Source organism: Hyperolius riggenbachi, chromosome 6 (assembly GCF_040937935.1).
Source record: "Hyperolius riggenbachi isolate aHypRig1 chromosome 6, aHypRig1.pri, whole genome shotgun sequence".
Lineage (NCBI taxonomy): Eukaryota > Metazoa > Chordata > Amphibia > Anura > Hyperoliidae > Hyperolius > Hyperolius riggenbachi.
The window spans coordinates 167,340,629-167,363,329 of NC_090651.1; the positions used below are offsets into that span (position 1 = coordinate 167,340,629).

General features: G+C 44.0%; 1 protein-coding gene across 3 annotated transcripts in view; it reads left to right on the forward strand.

The window, feature by feature from the left end:
- The window catches only part of SLC25A38 (solute carrier family 25 member 38), an 81,868-nt gene that overhangs the window by 55,111 nt on the left and 4,056 nt on the right, over positions 1 to 22,701 (forward strand). For all 3 annotated transcript variants that reach the window (XM_068240191.1, XM_068240189.1, XM_068240190.1), the window contains 2 exons: positions 9,070 to 9,238; positions 13,756 to 13,922. In XM_068240191.1, coding sequence (XP_068096292.1) covers positions 9,070 to 9,238; positions 13,756 to 13,922 — 336 coding nt within the window. The remainder of the gene's footprint in view (positions 1 to 9,069; positions 9,239 to 13,755; positions 13,923 to 22,701) is intronic.

Sequence of the window (22,701 nt, forward strand, 5' to 3'; positions counted from 1 at the left end):
GGGGGGGGGGGGGGGGGATCCACCGCCCCACAAAAGACACAACATTATGTATCGTATACGATAGGCCTGAAAGATAAATCGAATTTAAATCGAAATCGCGATCACGAAGATCACAATTTTGTAATCGTCAAAGCGGCAATTATCGCGATCACGTCATTTCAACATGGGGGAAGTTTGAAGAAGAGGCTTCAAACTTCCCCAAAGTCCCGGCGTGTGTGGCCCGCAGTGTAGAACATACTTTCTGCACAAGTCGCTGTCCGTCCTCTATCATGGTCTGCCAGCTCTTGTGCTTGGCAAAACTCTGGTTCCTGTATGTCACATGACATACAGGAAGTATTCCATGCATTAGAGCCTGCAGGAGGTGAAGTGGATAGACTGGCATCGCTAGACTCGTGCTGGAAGCTATGTCCCGCATTGGTGCAGCTTGGGGGACAGGAGAGACACATAGTGGGCACAGACACAGAGGGGGCACAAAGAGACACAGAGAAACAGAGCGGGCACAGAAACACAAAGGGGGCAAGAAAGAGACCCAGAGGAGGCATAGAGGCAAGGGTGCACAAAGAGAGACAGGGGGAGGGAGGGGGAACAAACAGGCACAGAGGGGGAACAAAGCTTGATTTCAAGGAAATCGTGAATCGAAATCGCAATTTAAGACAGAAATCGCTCAATTCAATTTTTTCATAAAATCGTTCAGGCCTAGTATACGATATACATCCAAATTTCTGCAATGCATTTCGTGAGTCTGACACCCGCTTCCTCAGGCGAGGTACAAGAAGGAGCAACTAAGATAAAAACATATACAAGGGAGTGTATTTTACTACATTATACAACTCTCAAAAAACAATCAACGATATATATTATCCTAAAATTCTCCATAAAGGATTTGCAAGTAAACAGATTTTCAAATAAAAATATACTTCCCTCATCAACTTAATCCTATCCACTGTTCAAGTCATGATAATCCTTTTGTTATCAGCAATAGAAGCACTTACATGCCATAAATATTCATACAAATCTACATATAAACCACTATTGAGGTCACGATCAACATTGTATCAACAGTAGTAAAGACATCTGCATACAATAATAAGTCCCTATACCCATCCACATAAATATCCCAATAAAATCCAAATAAATATTCATGCTCTCAACATCTAGAGGGGTTGGACAAAATAATTGAAACGCCTATCCTTTTGGCATCATCTTTGAACATGTTTTAAGCAATCAAAACTTGACAAATGCTAAACTTTTTTTGTTGTTTTTATTTGATATGTTTAATTAAAATAATTGTTATTTTAGATAAAAGTTTATAATTTATAAAAATGGCAGATCTCAAGGGGCCCATACACTTACCAATTCCCCCCCCCCCCCCCCCCCCCGAGACACAGCCGATCCGATCACCTTGATCGAATCGGCTGTGAAATCGTCGCACAAATGCTGACCGAACGATCAATTTCCGTCCGAAACCGATCATTCCCGTCGATTCCCGTCCCTGTCCATGCAGATTTCGCTTGCTCACCGGCGGGTTGACGTGCGTCGATAGCGGCGTTGGAATGCCCGACGACCGATGCAATACAGCGGCAATACATTACCTGTTCTGACGGCACGAGTCCCCTGGTCACCGCTGCTCCGACTCCGCGCTGGGCTCCGAGGCCGGCAGGCTTCACTTCTTCCTGTCCCGGCAGGAAGTTTAAACAGTAGAGTGCCCTCTACTGTTTAAACTTCCCCCGGCAGGAAGTAAAGTGAAGCTGGAGGAGCCCAGACCGGAGAAGAGACGGTGGAGACCGGGGGACTCGCGCCGGCCGGAGCAGGTAATGTATAGCTGGCAGGGGGGGCAGCGGCTCCACAGATGGTGAATTGATTTTATGCTGAAATCGATTCACAATCTGTTTGCAGTAAAGGCAGCCATACGATCCCTCTCTGATGAGATTCGATCAGAGAGGGATCTATCTGCTGGTCGATCTGATGGCAAATCGACCAGTGTATAGCCACCTTCAGACTTTAAAAGAGGCCAAATTGTTGGTGCTCGTATGGCAGGCGCTACTGTAACAGAAACTGCCCGAATGCTTGGCATTTCAAGAGGTACTGTCTCAAAAGTAATGACTGCCTTTGAAAGAGAAGGAAAAACGTCCTCAGCAAAGCACAGTTGTGGCCGAAAGTCGAAGTTGTCTGAGAGAGACCGTTGGACTCTAAATCGAATTGTTAGAAAAGATCTCAAGACCACGGCTCCTAAAATCACTGCAGAGTTGAATGAACACCTACAGAACCCAGTTTCCACAAAAACTGTTCGGGATCTGCAAAATCTAGATTGCACAGAAAAACTGCAATTAGAAAACCTCTGCTCTCAAAGACAAATGTTTCAAAGTGTTTAGAGTGGTGTAGAAACCACCAGAATTGGTCCCTCGAGCAGTGGAAAAATGTGATTTTTACCTCATTTCCGACCTCCGGCCGAGTGTACGTTTGGAGACAGCCGAAAGAAGCATTTCATCCAGACTGCCTTCTCCCAACCGTAAAACATGGCGGAGGTTCTCTGATGATCTGGTGTGCTATTTCTTGGAAATCCGCCGGGCCAATGATTTCCCTTCATGAAAGAATTAACATCCTAGAATATTTAGGAATTTTGGGCAATCAAGTTCATCCTATGGTTCAGGAACTGTTTCCGGAGGGGAATGCCATCTTTTAATTCGATAATGCCTCAATCCATACAGCTAGAATTGTTAAAGAATGGCATCAGGGACATTCTAATGAAGTTGAGCATCTCATCTGGCCACCACAATCCCCAGACCTCAACATTATTGAGCATTTATGGTCGTTATTAGAGATTCAAGTAAGAAGTCGATTTCCGCCGCCATCGTCTCTAAATGAACTGGAGGGTGTTTTGACTGAAGAATGGGCTAAAATTCCTTTGGAAACAATTTACAATTTGTATGAATCAATACCTCAGAGAATTGAGGCTGTAATTGCTGCAAAAGGTGGACCTACACCATATTAAAATATATTTTGTTGATTTTCAAGGTGTTTCAATTATTTTGTCCAACCCCTGTATATAAACCTTCTATGGAAGCTTTCTTCCACTCCTCATGTTAAAATGAATATGCACAGGTGAGCTGCCAGTTGTAACTTTCCATAGGAATACACTAAGCACTGCACGCACAAATAGATTACGATTAGATAAAAAATACCTAAACTATTTGGTTGTGCAGAGCTTAGTGTATTCCTATAGAAAGTTATAACTGCCAACTCACCTGTGCATATTTATTTTAACAAGAGCTTCCATAGAATGTTTTTTTTTATATACAGTGGTGTGAAAAACTATTTGCCCCCTTCCTGATTTCTTATTCTTTTGCATGTTTGTCACACTTAAATGTTTCTGCTCATCAAAAACCGTTAACTATTAGTCAAAGATAACATAATTAAACACAAAATGCAGTTTTAAATGATGGTTTTTATTATTTAGTGAGAAAAAAAACCTCAAAACCTATGTGGCCCTGTGTGAAAAAGAACTTGCCCCCTGAACCTAATAACTGGTTGGGTCACCCTTAGCAGCAATAACTGCAAGTGTTTGCGATAACTTGCAACAAGTCTTTTACAGCGCTCTGGAGGAATTTTGGCCCACTCATCTATGCAGAATTGTTGTAATTCAGCTTTATTTGAGGGTTTTCTAGCATGAACCGCCTTTTTAAGGTCAAGCCACAACCTCTCAATAGGATTCAGGTCAGGACTTTGACTAGGCCACTCCAAAGTCTTAATTTTGTTTTTCTTCAGCCATTCAGAGGTGAATTTGCTGGTGTGTTCTGCTGCAGCACCCAAGATCGCTTCAGCTTGAGTTGATGAACAGATGGCCGGACATTCTCCTTCAGGATTTTTTGGTAGACAGTAGAATTCATGGTTCCATCTATCACAGCAAGCTTTCCAGATCCTGAAGCAGCAAAACAACCCCAGACCATCACACTTCCACCACCATATTTTACTTTAGGTATGATCTTTTGCTGAAATGCTGTGTTACTTCTACGCCAGATGTAACGGGACACGCACCTTCCAAAAAGTTCAACTTTTGTCTCGTCGGTCCACAAGGTATTTTCCCAAAAGTCTTGGCAATCATTGAGATGTTTTTTTAGCACAATTGAGAGGAGCCTTAATGTTCTTTTTGCTTAAAAGTGGTTTGCGCCTTGGATATCTGCCATGCAGACCGTTTTTGCCCAGTCTCTTTCTTATGGTGGAGTCGTGAACACTGACCTTAATTGAGGCAAGTGAAACCTGCAGTTCTTTAGATGTTGTCCTGGGGTCTTTTGTGGCCTCTCGGATGAGTTTTTTCTCTGTGCTCTTGGGGTAATTTTGGTCGGCCGGCCACTCCTGGGAAGGTTCATCACTGTTCCATGTTTTTGCCATTTGTGGATAATGGCTCTCACTGTGGTTCGCTGGAGTCCCAAAGCTTTAGAAATGGCTTTATAACCTTTACCAGACTGATAGATCTCAATTACAGTACTTTTGTTCTCATTTGTTCCTGAGTTTCTTTGGATCTTGGCATGATGTCTAGCTTTTGAGGTGCTTTTGGTCTACTTTGTGTCAGATAGCTCCTATTTAAGTGATTTCTTGATTGAAACAGGTGTGGCAGTAATCAGGCCTGGGGGTTACTACAGAAGTTGAACTCAGGTGTGATAAACCACAGTTAAGTTATTTTTTAACAAGGGGGGCAATCACTTTTTCACACAGGGCCATGTAGATTTGGAGTTTTTTTTCTCACTAAATAATAAAAACCATCATTTAAAACTGCATTTTGTGTTCAATTATGTTATCTTTGACTAATAGTTAAAAGTTTTTGATGGGCAGAAACATTTAAGTGTGACAAACATGCAAAAGAATAAGAAATCAGGAAGGGGGCAAATAGTTTTTCACACCACTGTAGATGTTGAGAGCATGAATATCTGTGTGGATGGGTATAGGGACTTATCATTCTTATTATTGTATGCAGATGTCTTTACTACTGTTAATAGTGTTGATCGTTACCTCAATAGTGGTGTATATGTAGATTTATATGCATATTTCTAGCATGCAAATGCTTCTATTGCTGATAACACAAGGATTATCATGACTTGAACAGTGGATATGATTGAGTTGATGAGGGAAGCATATTTTAATTTTTTTATTTGTACGTCTGTTTACTTGCAAATCCTTTTATGGAGAATTTTAGGATAATATATATTGTTGGTTTTTTTTACAATGTAGTAAAATACACTCCCTTGTATATGTTGTTTTAGTTGCTCCTTCTTGTACCTCGCCTGAGGAAGCAGGCGACAGACCCAGGAAACGTTGCGAACATTTGGAGTAAGAAATAAATGTATATTGTATATGATACATACTGTTGTCTTTTGTGGAGAGGTAGATCTACCAGCAGCGATTTCCCCCCCCCCCCCCCCCCCCCCCATTTGTAAACTGCTCTTAATTAATTTATGCTTTACTGGCGCCTCTCTAATTTGTAAGTGATTTGACTATCCATCCATCGGATGGGTGTTACTACCCCTTTCTATCTACAGAGAGCAACATCTTAGCCTGAGGGGATGGGGGAAATCCCCCCCCCCCCAACCCATATTTGTGAGTATATCATTCCTTGCCTAACTAATTCACATACCATCAATAATACACTTTTGGCGCTCCCAGTTTTTCTTTTTTTTGTCTCTACAGTGCTCCAATCAAGTTTGACAAATGTATCAAATATTCCAATTACAGCTGTATGTCACCTTGAATTAAAAATTGACATAGCATAGACTGTATGCACGTTCAGGGTACACCATTGCTTTGAAGAAATTAGCCGTGTCCTCCAACACCCCCCCCCCCCCCCCCCCCAATAAAATGGTCAGACCGCGAGACCACCACCTCCAGGAAATGTGCTCACTTGTATGGTAGCTGCCTGACCCACAGACAGCACCACAAGTACAGTATGTACTGAATCCCAATGGCACTTTGCTCCCAGCTGTTGCCTTGGACAATCCTGGCTGTGTATCCCTCATCCACATAAAATAAAGTCTCATTATGGCGTCAATTCACCAGAGGTTACCAACCTATTTATCTCTTGGGAGGTAATTTACCTCCTGTGATATCTCCAAATAGCAATTCTCCAGAAGTATAGGGGAAAATATCGACAGAGAGAAATGCAAGAGATAAATGTGAGATAAGTATGAGATAAATAAGTGATAGTTAGTAGTTTTTCTCCAAATCACAATTCACCAGGGAAGAAAGGGGTGTGGCCATTCGTTATTTTTTCATCTCTTTATCCCCTGAATGAACCTGGAGATAGCGTGGTTTTCACACAGCAGCTGCTGCTGTGGAAGATGGAGCCTTTTGAGCTTACTCTGTTAGGCCTGGTGCACACTAAAAACCGCTAGCAGATCCGCAAAATGCTAGCAGATTTTGAAACGCTTTTTCTTATTTTTCTGTAGCGTTTCAGTTAGCATTTTGCGGTTTTGTGAAGCTTTTTTGGTGTAGTAGATTTCATGTATTGTTACAGTAAAGCTGTTACTGAACAGCTACTGTAACAAAAACCGCCTGGCAAACCGCTCTGAAGTGCCGTTTTTCAGAGCGGTTTGCGTTTTTCCTATACTTAACATTGAGGCAGAAACGCCTCCGCAATCCAAAATCTGCAGCAGCCCGGGAGTATGCGTTTCTGCAAAACTCCTCCCGCTCTGGTGTGCACCAGCCCATTGAAATACATTACCCAAGCGTATCCGCAGCCGCAAGCGGATCGCAAAACGCAGCCGAACCGCTCTGGTGTGCAGTAGGCCTTAGAGCTTGCTTCTATTATGAGGAGACGAAGGCGCAGGAGGAGGGTCTGTTTAATCGCCCCTCGTATTTTTCGTGAGAACAGTTCTTGATAATTTTACTGAGACAGAGGTGGTGAAGAAGTTCAGACTCACTCGTGATATGATTTATGATATGATCCGGCAATAAAAGGCGGGAATACTCTGGTCACGTAGTGGTAAAACTCCACCTCCTACCCACAATGCTTCACTTTCAAGCTTACAGAGAGGAAAAGTATCCCATGTAAATCATTAATACCGATTACCTAACTCTCTCCTTTCTCACACTTTCCTCATGCATATCTCTCTATTATCCCCTGCTATCGAACATTTTTCTCTCTGTCCTCTCACACTGGTGAATTGACTCCAGAGTGTTAAAATACCTCTTGAGATAAACTACCTACCTTTTTTCTCTTAGTAAATCCTCTCTGGTGAATTGACGCCATTGAGTAGGCTGCTTCTTTTTACAATTACAATTCCACCACCATTAGACACAGGTTTCCCACTAACTCGGTGTTTCTTTATAAAACAATCTCCTGTGCCCACCACCAGCAGGGACCATGCTTCCTTTATTTGGCAGCTTCCCAACCAACAGACAGCACCAAAAGAATGCGCAGATCTTCTCCCTGGTAGTGACTTCCCCCTTTCAGCCACCTTCCAACAAAATCAATTCACCAGAGGTTACCAACCTATTTATCTCTAGGGAGGTAATTTACCTCCTGTGATATCTCCAAATAGCAATTCTCCAGAAGTATAGGGGAAAATATCGACAGAGAGAAATGCAAGAGATAAATGTGAGAGAAGTATGAGATAAATAAGTGATAGTTAGTAGTTAGTTTTTCTCCAAATCACAATTCACCAGGGAAGAAAGGGGGTGTGGCCATTCGTTATTTTTTCATCTCTTTATCCCCTGAATGAACCTGGAGATATCGTGGTTTTCACACAGCAGCTGCTGCTGTGGAAGATGGAGCCTTTTGAGCTTACTCTGTTAGGCCTGGTGCACACCAAAAACCGCTAGCAGATCCGCAAAATGCTAGCAGATTTTGAAACGCTTTTTCTTATTTTTCTGTAGCGTTTCAGCTAGCATTTCGCGGTTTTGTGAAGCGTTTTTGGTGTAGTAGATTTCATGTATTGTTACAGTAAAGCTGTTACTGAACAGCTACTGTAACAAAACCGCCTGGCAAACCTCTCTGAAGTGCTGTTTTTTAGAGCGGTTTGCGTTTTTCCTATACTTAACATTGAGGCAGAAACGCCTCCGCAATCCAAAATCTGCAGCAGCCCGGGAGTATGCGTTTCTGCAAAATGCCTCCCGCTCTGGTGTGCACCAGCCCATTGAAATACATTACCCTAGCGGATCCGCACCCGCAAGCGGATCGCAAAATGCAGCTGAACCGCTCTGGTGTGCACTAGGCCTTAGAGCTTGCTTCTATTATGAGGAGACGAAGGCGCAGGAGGAGGGTCTGTTTAATCGCCCCTCGTATTTTTCGTGAGAACAGTTCTTGATAATTTTACTGAGAAAGAGGTGGTGAAGAAGTTCAGACTCACTCGTGATATGATTTATGATATGATCCGGCAGTAAAAGGCGGGAATACTCTGGTCAGGTAGTGGTAAAACTCCGCCTCCTACCCACAATGCTACACTTTCAAGCTTACAGAGAGGAAAAGTATCCCATGTAAATCATTAATAACGATTACCTAACTCTATGCTTTCTCACACTTTCCTCATGCATATCTCTCCATTATCCCCTGCTATCAAACACTTTTCTCTCTGTCCTCTCACACTGGTGAATTGACTCCAGAGTGTTAAAATACCTCATGAGATAAACTACCTCCCTTTTTTCTCTTAGTAAATCCTCTCTGGTGAATTGACGCCTTTATCCCTTCAGTCGCCTAGTGTCATCTCCTATCTGTAAACCCCACTACTTTATTGAAGTAAAATTGGTAGTGCTACTCAAAAGCACACGATACAAAGAGAAGACGTCCTTGTTTTATATGCCTGATTTTACCATTGTGAATAGCACTACCAATTTTACTGCAATAAGTAGTCTGTTTTACACTATGGCAGCCTGATTTTAATTGAAAGATAGTTGACACTGCAACATTAATCATAACTTTATTATAGGTTTACGCTAAACACTTACCTTGTTTCAGGACACTTGCCAGTTCTTATGAGACATGCTGATTTAAAGGCGGGTAGAATTATTACTGTCATTTTTTTTTTCCTTTTGCTCTTAATCTCTTTTTTTTTTTTTTTTTTTTTTTTTTTTTTTTTACAGAGTGGCAAATATGGCTATAAAAGTGTTTTTGGCGCACTAGGAAACATATACAGAACAGAAGGTACTCGTGGTCTCTTCAGTGGTCTCACTGCCACCCTACTTCGAGATGCACCTTTTTCAGGCATTTACTTGATGTTTTATACACAAGCCAAAAGATTTGCTTTACACAGTAAGTTCTAGTAACCAATTATTTGTTAGAGGTTTTAGTGCAGCATGTTGGAGTAGCGGCACTGTTTCACTAACTCAAATTGTTAGGTTGCTGTACTTGTAGTAATTTTTCTTTAGAGAGATTATCAGGGAACTGCTATAGAAGCTCCCTTTGACAGATGTCTTTGAAGGTGTAGACTGCTGTCATGAATTCCCCTGCTCTGCTAGCCTGGGATGGATCTAGAATTCCAGGAAGTTAGCGAGAAACCGAATTCCTCTAAAGCGGAGTACTCTCCACCCGATGAGTCCAGCGACATCCCCTTGACGAGTGTTCGGCGATTCCTCTACCTGCACATGACAGCTGCAAATGGGAGGTCAAGCGATTGCGGTACATTGCGCGGAGTTGTTGGGAATTCTTAAAGATCCGATCCTCTGTGACGGTCGTTATCGGAGTGTGTTGCTAAACTCTGTCACGTGATCATGCACCTGTACCAACGTTGTGAGATGGTGGAAATGACCATCGCTCAAAAATTCGCCAGTTATTGAGAAAATAACATGGGACTTTACAGTTCAGGTGGCATTTCCAGCACTTCTGCAGACGTACAGGAGCTTGCTTAGTCTTGGAAAGCCGCACATGGTGTACATTCCAAGAGGCGGACACGTCCCTCCTGTTCATTATGTTGCAGATGCGGACAGCTGATGATTAACTAGCTCATTGCCATGGCCTATGAATGATGTGCAGGGAGTGGTTTTTGGTTGGCTGCTGGGAGGTGTGGTCTGGTGTATTGGTTGCCTGTGATATATAAGCTGACTCCTGACTCTCTCATTCCTCCACTAGCACCCAGTGACCTCCCACCCTCCAATAGCACTCGGGGACCTCTCCCAGCCTATACTAGCACCCAGTGACAACTTCCACCCTACACCAGTGACCTCTCCCACCATCCACTAGCAACCAGCCACCTCTCCCATCCTCCATCAATGACCTCTCCCACCCTCCACTTGCACCTAGTGACCTCTCCCACTCTCCATTAGCATCCCGTGACCTCTACCACCCTTCACTAGCACCCAGTAGTGACCTCTCCTGCCCCCACTAGCACCCAGTGACCTCTCCCCACCCTCCACAGCATCCAGTGACCTCTCCCCACCCTCCACAGCACCCAGTGACCTCTTCCTCCCCCATGTTACTGACTGTCTTTAGAGAAGCTCACAATCTAATCCTACCATTGCCATAGTCAACTGCCTACCATATTATTATTGGTGGTGGTGGTGGTTTTTTGTTGACATCTTCTGCAGCACTTTAGGTACACAGTACATAGTCATGCCACTGACTGGCCTCACTGAGCTCACAATCTAATCCCTGCCATAGTCCTAGTTTAATCTAATATATTATTATGTATTTATATAACAGACATATTTTGCAGCACTGTACAGAGTACATAGACATGTCACTGACTGTCCTCATTATTGTAATGTAGTATTTATAAAGCGCTAACATGCTCTGCAGCGTTGTACAGCTTACATTTACGCATCCCCTCAAAAAGTGTCTGAATTTTTTTTTTTTGGGGGGGGGGGGGGGTGTCAAATACCTCAGCTATGCCCTTTTTTTTTTATTATCCAGTTCAGCCTATCTGGACGAGCATGTTCGTCCGGATAGGCTCTGCTGCTGCGCGGTGCGCGCTCTCCCGCCGCCTGTCGCTAGCCCCCCCGATCAGTGAAGTTCCCATTCACCGATCTAAGTCCCCCGCAGAAAAACCGACGATCTCTCATCAGAGCCCGCCGTCTTTCTGCCCCCAAAAAAATTTCCCGTCCTCTTTCTAGTTCCTGGATACGAGATTGTTTGCATCCAGGACTTTTTGGACTGTGGCCAAATGGTAAACTACATCCACATACCTTTTTTTTTTTTTTTTATTAAACAATTACATTATTTTACATTTAAAATTAGCTGTTTCCCTCCCACACCAAAAATTACCCAAATAAATGTTTTAATTAAAAAAAATTACAATAAGAAAAAAACAAAAACATGAATAGTTACCTAAGGGTCTGAACTTTTTAAATATGCATGTCAAGAGAGTATATTATTTTAAATTAGAAGCTTGTAAATAGTGGACGCAAATGGAAAAAATGCACCTTTATTTCTAAATAAAATGTCAGCGCCATGAATTGTGGTAGGGACATAATTTAAACGATGTAATAACCGGGACAAACGGGCAAATAAAATACACGAGTTTTAATTACGGTAGCGTATATTAATTTCAAACTATAATGGCCAAAAACTGAGAAATAATGCATTTTTTTTCCATTTCTTTCTTAATCTTCCTGTTAAAATGGATTTAGAAAAATAATTCTTAGCAAAATGTACCACCCAAAGAAAGACTAATTAGTGGCGGAAAAAAACGAGATATAGATCAATTGCTTGTGAAAAGTACCGGTAGTGATAAAGTTGTTGGCGGAAGAATGGGAGGTGAACGTTGCTCGGATGCATGAGGTTTTCGACACTGTGGGGCTGAACCGGTTATTATTAGGCCCCGTTCACACTTGCGGTTTTGTCAAAACCGCACCGGATGTCCGGACCGCACCGGAGCCGGACCGGACCTGATCCGTACGGTTCCTATCCGGTCCGGATCCGGTCCGTTTGCATCCGGTTTCCGTGCGGTGTGAACACGGTTGCGGTCCGGATCCGGTTTCTTAAGGAGATAACATCCTGTAAATACCTGGGGTCTGGGAGGTCAGCAGAAGGGTCTGGGGTCATTGTTGGAGACAGGTGGACGTGTGGAGACCATCCGTGGATACAGAGACTGCAGTTGGGACCATGGATCCAGGCATTTTTTACTCGTAAACCTGGGAATTCTCTCCTTCCTGTTGTTCGCCTCCTCGTTATCAGACATCAGACATGTTGCTGCCAAAACGAGCTCCAGCATGAAATCGCTGCTGCCCCACTCTTTGAACGCTGGGCCCATGTGGTCCCCATCCAAAATGCATAGGAAGTGGGGTAGAACGTCCGGTTTTTGTAGCCAGTGTGTTGTGCGCTCTCCGGCTCTCATTGCTTTGTATTGGCCGGATGGTGCAGTCCGGCTCCGCTCCGGATACGGCTGCCGGAGGAGCCGGACCAAAAAATAGCGCATGTTGGAACGGCCGCCGGAGTCCGGATCCGGTCCGGCTCCGGTCCGGCAGAACGGACGCATGTGAACGGACGCATAGGCTTTCATTGCTATTGCCGTGCGTCCGTTCCGTCCGTTCTGCAAGCGGTCCGGCACGGCGATTCCGGACGGCCACCGCTAATGTGAACCGGGCCTTTTTCTGGTTGGACTTGATGGACCAAAGTGTGTGTGTTTTTTTTTTTTTGTTTTTTGTTTTTTTTTTAGCTATGTAACTTTTTTTTTTTCTCTAGCTGTGTAACTATGTATGACACTGAATTGAAAAAGAACTTATAAGATAATGAATTGTATGTGTAGTACAGTTAAGAAATTGAGCCCTGATAAAATCCCCGACTGAGCATTCAGTCTGGCTTTGCTCAGGAATCATTATAGCTCAGTCTGTCTTCTCTGGTGTCTTTTCAAGCCCAAGCCTGCCCCCTTGTGGCTCTGCTATAATGACTGTTAAGAAGCAAGCTGAACAGTTAAAAATGAAACACAGAGCAGGGTAGGTGTTTTCTCTCATGTTCCCACTGATATATATGGTAAAATACGTGAGGGTGCTTCGTCTCTGGTTCACTTTAAGGCCTCTTGCACACTGCATGCATTTCCGATTCCGCTTTTTAATAGGTTTTTACCTCCGATTCCGATTTTTTTTTTTTTAAATCTTTACTTCATGCCGTGTTTTTTGATCCGTTTTTCTGTTGAATGTATTCAGGGAAAATCGGAATTGAAAATCTGATTCGGAAACGGAATGGGAATCTGAATCAGAAAACTGATTTGCAGTGTGCAGGGAGACTAAGGTGTATTTTGGGGTTGTAAAATCGTATTTTTCACACTTCCATACTTTCAACAGTGCTATACATTTATTGAACAAACATTGTACTTTTGTTTTAGATGTAAGGGCTGGTTCAGACGGGCGTTTTTGTGGCGTTTAATGCAGCGTTTCAGACGCAGCGTTTTTTGGGATCTACTGCCATCCCATGCAAGTGAATGGGAGCGTTTAGAGCTGGCTTTTGCAGGCTTTCATGAAAGCCTGGCAGTAGATCCCAGCGTTGCGTCTAGTCTCAAAAGCAACATGCTGCTTTCAGAGGCGGTAAACGCGAGGAAACAATAGCAGAGACCAGAACTGCTAGCCTTGAACGCTTTTCAAAAGCTAGCTTTTAAACGCTGGCGTTTGAACGCAATGCCAAGCAAAAGCTCAGCAGACGCCCGTGTGAACCAGCCCTAAAGAGTGTGTTCAGTTTTTTTTTTTTTTGGTTTTTCCAAATCTCTCACTGAAGAAAATTAAAATCATAAAGATTAAATTTTTTAGAACAAGATAAATTGTTAATAAACTGGTTTGAGCGTGGAAATACAAAATCTGCTTGTAGACTGAAGTTAACGATTGGCACTTGTCCACTTGCAGGCGATAATGACCAAACCTACAATCCCCTGATGACCTTCAGCTGTGGTATTATGGCTGGTATTCTAGCGTCTATAGCCACTCAGCCTGCTGATGTCATGAAAACGCATATGCAGCTTTCCCCCAAAAAATATAGATGGACTGGTCAAGCTGCGCACTATATCTATCAGGTATGCTATTGGCTTAAACTCTGCCTAATTATTTTTGTGTCTTTAAGAAAAGGAGGTATTTAAAGATTAACTGAAACCAATGGAATATGGAGGCTTATATTTATTTCCTATTAAACAATACCAGTTGCCTGGCTATCCTGCTGATCCTCTGCCTCTAATGCTTTTAGCCATAGACCCTAAACAAGCATGCAGCAGATCAGGGGTTTCTGACATTGTCAGATCTGACAATATTATCTGCATGCTTGTTTCTGGTGTCATTTAGACACTACTGCAGCCAAATAGACTAGCAGGGCTGCCAGGCAACTTAAAAAGGAAATGAATATGGCAACCTCCATAACACTATTGTTATACTTGTACTTTAATCATGTTTGATCTTGGGAAACCAGATTGACGCTCACTGGTGTGACTTTCTTCAGTGATGCTCTTCTCATCTGCCTTCTGTAGAATGAGTACTTTGGAGCATCCCTAATCAGCTTCATGGGGTCCCAATTTACGTTATGGAGAACCAGAATTACCAGAATGCGTATTAGTGGCTGCCACTTGCACACATGGAATTAATTCTAGCAAATTCCTTCTATTAGAAATCAATTGTTCTTAAAACCTATATGGAATGTTTTACTCAGTTCAGCAAGGCTGCATTCATTTACTTGTGTGACCACAGAGCCTGAGTAGTATGGTAGAAAAAGTTATCGATAAATACAGCTCCTAACACATTTTAAGATTGATGACTCTACAGGCAACCACTGTGAAGTCTTAAAGGACAACTGAATTGAGAGGGATATGGAGGCTGCCATGTTAATTTCCTTTTTAACCACGTGAGGACCGCAGTGTTAAACCCCCCTAAAGACCAGGACATTTCTACTTAAATGGGCCACTGCAGCTTTAAGGCCTCGCTGTAGGGCTGCAGAACTCAGCACACAAGTGATTTCCCCCCCCCCCTTTTTTTCTGCCCACCAACAGAGCTCTCTGTTGGTGGGCAAAGATTGCTCCCAGAATGTTTTTTATTGTACATATTTTTTGTATTTTTGTAATAAATGTGTGTGTTTGTTTTTTCTAGCTCCCTCCTTCCCTCCCCCTGCCAGCCAATAACTGTGATCGGCTGTCATAGGCTTCAGCCTATGACAGCGGATCACCCCCGAGCCAATGGAGGGGACAGCTGTGTCACGCGGCTGTCCCCAGTACAGTGCTGCCTTAGCTCGCAGCGCTGTACAGGCATAAAAGACTGAGGTTTCGCCATCTAACAGTCTCCTACCGGGAAACTGAAGATGGAGCTCTGTCCAAGCTGGGATGCGCATGCATCGGCACGCGATCCCCTGCAAAACACTCCCCCAGGACTTTACGTCATTCAGCGCTAGGTGGTCCTGGGGGAGCCACTGTGTTCACGCCCATTGACGTGACGCGGTCCTGTAGTGGTTAACCATGCAAAATTGCCTGACTGCTGCTGGTTCTCTATCTAACCTAGCTCTCTAATACTTTTAGCAATAAACCCTGAAAAAGCATGCGGATCAGATGCTTGACTTCACCTCCCTGGCGGTACGCAGATTCAGAGGCTGTGTCCGCGGGAGGATTTTTTAATAAAATGTAATTTATATGCTTAAGCTAGCACTTCGCTAGCTAACTATGCCCCGCCGGACCTAACTAAACCCCCCGATCGCCGCTGGCAATATTTACCCCTCCGCGATCCTGCGAGAGCCGCAGCTTCACCATTCAGCTTCGCCATTCAGCTTCACTCATCGCTATGACGTCATGCGCAGTCCCGATCCTCCCCATAGTGAAGCCTGGAGCTGATTGGGAGGCTGCGCCATCGCGTGATCCCTTGGGGGTACGTATTACGGCGGCGATCACCCCCGATCAGTGGAGAGCGGCGAAACTTGGGGAGCATAGTTAGCTAGCCAAGTGCTAGCTTAAAGAGACACTGAAGTCTCCTGAAAATCATCTTTTTATTTTAAAAATGTGTTTAATATGTTGGCCCTACCTAAACCGCCGCATCACCGCCGCTGAAATCGAACTAAATCCCCCCTAACTCCCCCCTCCCTCTCCCCCTGCAAAATTCACTACTTTCTTGGTCGTGTATTTTGCTGCTGTTGGAGGCAGAGCTATGAGCCGCAGCTCTACCTCCATTCGCGTCTATCAGCCGCATATCTCCGCCTCTCCCCCGCCCCTCTCAGTGAAGGAAGACTAAGATGGGCGGGGGGAGAGGCGGCGATCCGGGCTGACGGATGCGCTGAGAGGCAGAGCTGCGGCTCATAGCTCTGCCTCTCTCAGAATCGCTGCCCGGATTGCCCCCCAGGGAGTTAGGGGGGGGATTTAGTTAGATTACAGCGGCGGGGATGCGGCGGTTTAGGTAAGGCTAACGTTAAACACATTTTTTAAAGAGGAACTGTAACATCAAAACGTCCCCTGGGGGGTACTTACCTCGGGTGGGGGAAGCCTCCGGATCCTAATGAGGCTTCCCACGCCGTCCTCCGTCCCTCAGGGGTCTCGCTGCAGCAATCCGTGCAGCGGTGACGTCAATATTTACCTTCCCGGCTCCTGCGCAGGCGCTCTGACGGCTGTCGGCTCCAAAGTAGGCGGAAATACCCGATCGCCGTCGGGTCTGCTCTACTGCGCAGGCGCAAGTTTCCGGCGCCTGCGCAGTAGAGCGGACCCGACGGAGATCGGGTATTTCCGTCTATTTCCGAGCCGAAAGCAGCCACAGCGCCCCCGCTGGAGCCAGCAAAGGTAAATATTGAATCTACAGTCGGGTCTGTCGCCGGCTGTTCGGAGGGCTGCAGCAAGACCCCCGTGAGACAGAGGACGGCGTGGGAAGCCTCATTAGGATCCGGAGGCTTCCCCCACCCGAGGTGAGTACCCCCCAGGGGAGGTTTTTGATGTTAGTCTCTTTAAATAAAAAGATGGTTTTCAGGAGACTTCAGTGTCTCTTTAAGCATATAAATCACATTTCATTAAAAAAAATCCTCCTGGGCCATATGATCCTCTGCGGTGGCTAGCCCGAGCATAGCTCGGGCTTACCGCCAGGGAGGTTAAAGGGCACCTAAAGCTAGAGGGGTATAGAGGCTGCCATATGTATTTCCTTTTAACCACTTGTTGGTTTGCGTACAGTATATTTACGCCCCTAGAGACTTCAACTAAGCCTCAGAGGCGTAGATATATGTACTCCACCACGATTGCGACTGTGTGCACTCCCGCTCGCTCGTGCATCCACGCTCGTTCTCCCTGCCGCCTGTTAGCCCGGAGATCAATGAATGGGAGCGCAGATCCCATTCATTGATCTACTGGTAAGTCCCTGCTGCAACAATGGTTGGCTTCTATGAGAAGCCGCGGTCATTCTGAAAAAAACTTTCACTTCCATGCTTTGCTGCCTGTAAGCGTACAGAATGCTTAAAAAAACTGACATCTTGTGGCCAAATAGTAAAATTACACCTAATATACAGTGGTGTGAAAAACTATTTGCCCCCTTCCTGATTTCTTATTCTTTTGCATGTTTGTCACACTTAAATGTTTCTGCTCATCAAACACGATTAACTATTAGTCAAAGATAACATCATTGAACACAAAATGCAGTTTTAAATGATAGTTTTTATTATTTAGTGAGAAAAAAAACCTCAAAACCTACGTGGCCCTGTGTGAAAAAGAAATTGCCCCCTGAACCTAATAACTGGTTGGGCCACCCTTAGCAGCAATAACTGCAATCAAGCGTTTGAGATAACTTGCAACAAGTCATTTACAGCGCTCTGGAGGACTTTTGGCCCACTCATCTTTGCAGAATTGTTGTAATTCAGCTTTATTTGAGGGTTTCCTAGCATGAACTGCCTTTTTAAGGTCATGCCACAACATCTCAATAGGATTCAGGTCAGGACTTCGACTAGGCCACTCCAAAGTCTTCACTTTGTTTTTCTTCAGCCATTCAGAGGTGGATTTGCTGGTGTGTTGTGGGTCATTGTCCTGCTGCAGCACCCAAGATCGCTTCAGCTTAAGTTGACGAACAGATGGCTGGTCATTCTCCTTCAGGATTTTTTGGTTGACAGTAGAATTCATGGTTCCATCTATCACAGCAAGCCTTCCAGGTCCTAAAGCAGCAAAACAACCCCAAACCATCACACTACCACCACCATATTTTACTGTTGGTATGATGTTCTTTTGCTGAAATGCTGTTACTTCTATGCCAGATGTAACGGGACACGCACCTTCCAAAAAGTTCAAATTTAGTCTTATCGGTCCACAAGGTATTTTCCCAAAAGTCTTGGCAATCATTGAGATGTTTTTTTAGCAAAGTTGAGACGAGCCTTAATGTTCTTTTTGCTTAAAAGTGGTTTGCGCCTTGGATATCTGCCATGCAGGCCGTTTTTGCCCAGTCTTTCTTATGGTGGAGTCGTGAACACTGACCTTAATTGAGGCAAGTGAGGCCTGCAGTTCTTTAGATGTTGTCCTGGGGTCTTTTGTGGCCTCTCGGATGAGTTTTCTCTGCGCTCTTGGGGTAATTTTGGTCGGCCGGCTACTCCTGGGAAGGTTCATCACTGTTTCATGTTTTTGCCATTTGTGGATAATGGCTCTCACTGTGGTTCGCTGGAGTCCCAAAGCTTTAGAAATGGCTTTATAACCTTTACCAGACTGATAGATCTCCATTACAGTACTTTTTGTTCTCATTTGTTCCTGAATTTCTTTGGATCTTGGCATGATGTCTAGCTTTTGAGGTGCTTTTGGTCTACTTCTCTGTGTCAAATAGCTCCTATTTAAGTGATTTCTTGATTGAAACAGGTGTGGCAGTAATCAGGCCTGGGGGTGACTACAGAAATTGAACTCAGGTGTGATAAACCACAGTTAAGTTATTTTTTAACAAGGGGGGCAATCACTTTTTCACACAGGGCCATGTAGATTTGGAGTTTTTTTTCTCACTAAAAAATAAAAACCATCATTTAAAGGGGTTCTTCCGCGAATGAGGAAAAAAAATCAAAATGGTTTATGCATAATCTATTAAAAATCCTTCTAAAATAGTGTGAAAAGTTTTTTAAAAAAATGAATGGTTTCACCAATACAACATGTAATGTATACAGTGACGGCTGAGGTGACTGTGAGGCTAATCCATTTGTTAGGGGTGTTTTTTTTGTTACTGTCATTTCACAAGCTGCTCCCTACCTAGTTTTCATTGCTGTAATGCAGGGCTATGATGAAGTGCTGTGGAATGGCACTTACAGTTGTTAAAATAACGGCTGTGCTGCTCTATAGTTTCTGCTTGTACTTCCTCACAGAGCTGACCCCCCTCCCCCCGCCTCTCCCTGTAGGCAGAGGTCGGGCAGCTCTTCAGAGCAAATCATGTGTTTACCTCGTTGCCCATCAAATAGACTTCAGCGTCTGTGCAGAGGACTTCCTATCCTCTGCACGGCAAGTTAGCTGCCTGAGCTACAGTTCATTGTTACACAGTGAGTCAGCACTCATGCCATCTGTTAATTTAGCTGCAAGGAGAAGCACACTGTGTAACAATGAACTGTAGCTCAGGCAGCTAACTTGCCGTGCAATGGATAGGAAGTCCTCTGCACAGACGCTGAAGTCTGGTTGCCGGGCAACGAGGTAAACACGTGATTTGCTCCGAAGAGCTGCCCGACCTCTGCCTACAGGGAGAGGCGGGGGGAGGGGGGTCAGCTCTGTGAGGCAGTACAAGCAGAAACTACAGAGCAGCACAGCCGTTATTTTAACAGCTGTAAGTGCCATTCCACAGCACTTCATCATAGCCCTGCATTACAGCAATGAAAACTAGGTAGGGAGCAGCTTGTGAAATGACAGTAACAAAAAAAACACCCCTAACAAATGGATTAGCCTCACAGTCCCGTCAGCCGTCACTGTATACATTACATGTTGTATTGGTGAAACCATTCATTTTTTTGAAAAACTTTTCACACTATTTTAGAAGGATTTTTAATAGAACATGCATAAACCATTTAGATTTTTTTTCCTCATTCGCGGAAGAACCCCTTTAAAGCTGCATTTTGTGTTCAATTATGTTATGTTTGACTAATAGTTAACGGTTTTTGATGAGCAGAAACATTTAAGTGTGACAAACATGCAAAAGAATAAGAAATCAGGAAGGGGGCAAATAGTTTTTAACACCACTGTATATCTATCTATCTATATATCTATATCTGTGTCATGTGAAATCAAGCAAACCTGTAAAATATTTTACTGGTGGTCATCTTATGTGATTTGTTCCAGATCTGGCTTCAGTGTTTTGTTTTTTGTTTTGTTTTTTTGCTCTCACATTGCCTTTTTTCTTATGTGTATGGAGGGAGACTGACCCATGTTTTAAATTGTGCCCACTCCTTCCTGCTTCCATTGGTCGCTGTCTCCATATCTAATCTAATACCATATCTAATCACATCCATATCTGTAACTGTAAAATTCCAGCTTGAAGCAGGATAAACTTTCCAGGGGGACTAAAGGCTGTTTCATTGGTGAATTGCTAGTGCAGTGGCTCCAAAGGAGAGCTTTTCAGTTAGAAAACCGCTGCAAGCAAAGCTTTAGGAGGCAAATACAGAGCACCGATGTCCTATTTGCTCATGAGTAGGGATGGTCGGAAATGCCAATTTCCGATTCCGCGGTAAATCCGCATTCAGCCATTGCCAAATACCGATTCCGCTTTCCGCTACCAATTTCTGCATTCCGATGCGGAATTTCCGCCGGAAATCGCGGAAATTCCGCCCGACTTTAACATCAATTTTCTCAAACTATAAGGTCTTTTTGAAAACTTTTTTTTGCATCTTGTTCAGGAGATTCTGTTTAATAAACCCTGAAAATTTGGTGTTTCTAGGACTTACGGGGGCTTTGCTATTAACCGCTAAAGTCGGCGGATTTTTACTGTAATGTAAATGCAGAAAATAGGCAGTTGCAGATTTTCTGCATTTTTTACATTACAGTAAAAATCCGCCGACTTTAGCGGTTAATACCAAAGCCCCCGTGACTCCTAGAAACACCAAATTTTCAGGGTTTATTAAACAGAATCTCCTGAACAAGATGCAAAAAAAAGTTTTCAAAAAGACCTTATAGTTTGAGACAATCTATGTTAGTCACGCGGAATTTCCGCGATTTCCGGCGGAAATCCGCCTAATGCACTTGCATTACCGATTTCCGTATTCCGATGCGGAAATGCAATTTCTGATCGGCATTTTGGAAATTGCATTTCCGCGGAATCCGAATGAGCATCCCTACTCATGAGACTGAAAACCTGAATTAGAAAATTAAAAAGACCACCAGCAAGAAAATCGCAGGCAAGTCCTTATTGTGAATTAAGCATGTACATATACATTTATTTTAATTGAAAATAGAACAAAAACATGGCAATTGTTGAAGCTGAGAATTATTTATTTTTAAGAGTACATGTAGTCCCCGGGTTACGAACGACCCGCCGATACGAACGCCGCGACCATAGCTCCGCCCCGTCGCATGACGTCACGCCCGCCGGGGACTACCTGTTCTGCTCCGTTGAAAAGGAAGAATATGGGCAGCAGAAGGTAAATAGAGGCCTACTCACCTGATCCTCGGCGGTAGAAGGTGCCCTCGTGGTGCCCGGAAGGTCCGCAGCCCGTCGTCTCGCTTCCTCCATTGTTCCCCGGCGGCTCCTGGCTTCACATGCGGCGCATAATGACGCAATTAGGAAGCGCCGCCACTAGGGGAATATCTCTGTAAATGAGAATTTTTTTTTTTTTTTTTTTTACACACAATTGTCCATTTACAGAGATATTTCTCCCGCCCAGCATGGGTATGTGTAAAAAATACACCCCAAAACACATTATACTACTTCTCCTGAGTACGGCGATACCACATGTGACACTTTTTTGCAGCCTAGGTGCGCTAAGGGGCCCAAATTCCTATGAGTACCTTCAGGATTTTACAGGTCATTTTGAGGCATTTGGTTTCTAGACTACTACTCACGGTTTAGGCCCGCTAAAATGCCAGGGCAGTATAGGAACCCCACAAGTGACCCCATTTTGGAACGCAAACACCCCAAGGTATTCCATTAGGTGTATGGTGAGTTCATAGAAGATTTTATTTTTTGTCACAAGTTAGCGGAAATTTATTTATTTATTTTTTTTACAAAGTGTCATTTTCCACTAACTTGTGACAAAAAATAAAATCTATGAACTCCTCATACACCTAATGGAATACCTTGGGGTGTCTTCTTTCTAAAATAGGGTCACTTGTGGGGTTCCTATACTGCCCTGGCATTTTAGGGGACCAAAACCGTGAGGAGTAGTCTGGAAACCAAATGCCTTAAATTGACTGTTCAGGAGTATAAGCATCTGCAAATTTTGATGACAGGTGGTTTATGAGGGGCCAAATTTTGTGGAACCGATCATAAGCAGGGTGGCCTCTTAGATGACAGGTTGTATTGGCACTGAAGTGCAGGAAGCGCAGGGTGTTCTCAAATCGTGACCTGGACATGGCAGCAGAGAACATGGGCATGTGATGTATTGGGTGCGTAGACCAATAATACATTCTTTTTGACTAGACCCATGTTAAGGAGAAGGCCCCAAAAAATGTTACGTTCGGAAACTTGAAGTGGTTTCCACCGAAAAGGCTGGGCATGGTAGCTTCTTGGATTGGCAGTTGTGTATTGTGTGGCATAACGGTTGGTCTGAGCCACAATTAAGTCAGAGACCAGCAGTGATCAGGAAAAAAAAATCTGTCACTGCGGTGGGGCGGGTGAGGGTTTGGCTGGGTGATCAGAAGCCTGCAGGGGGCAGATTAGGGCCTGATCTGATGGATAGGAGTGCTGGGGGTGACAGGA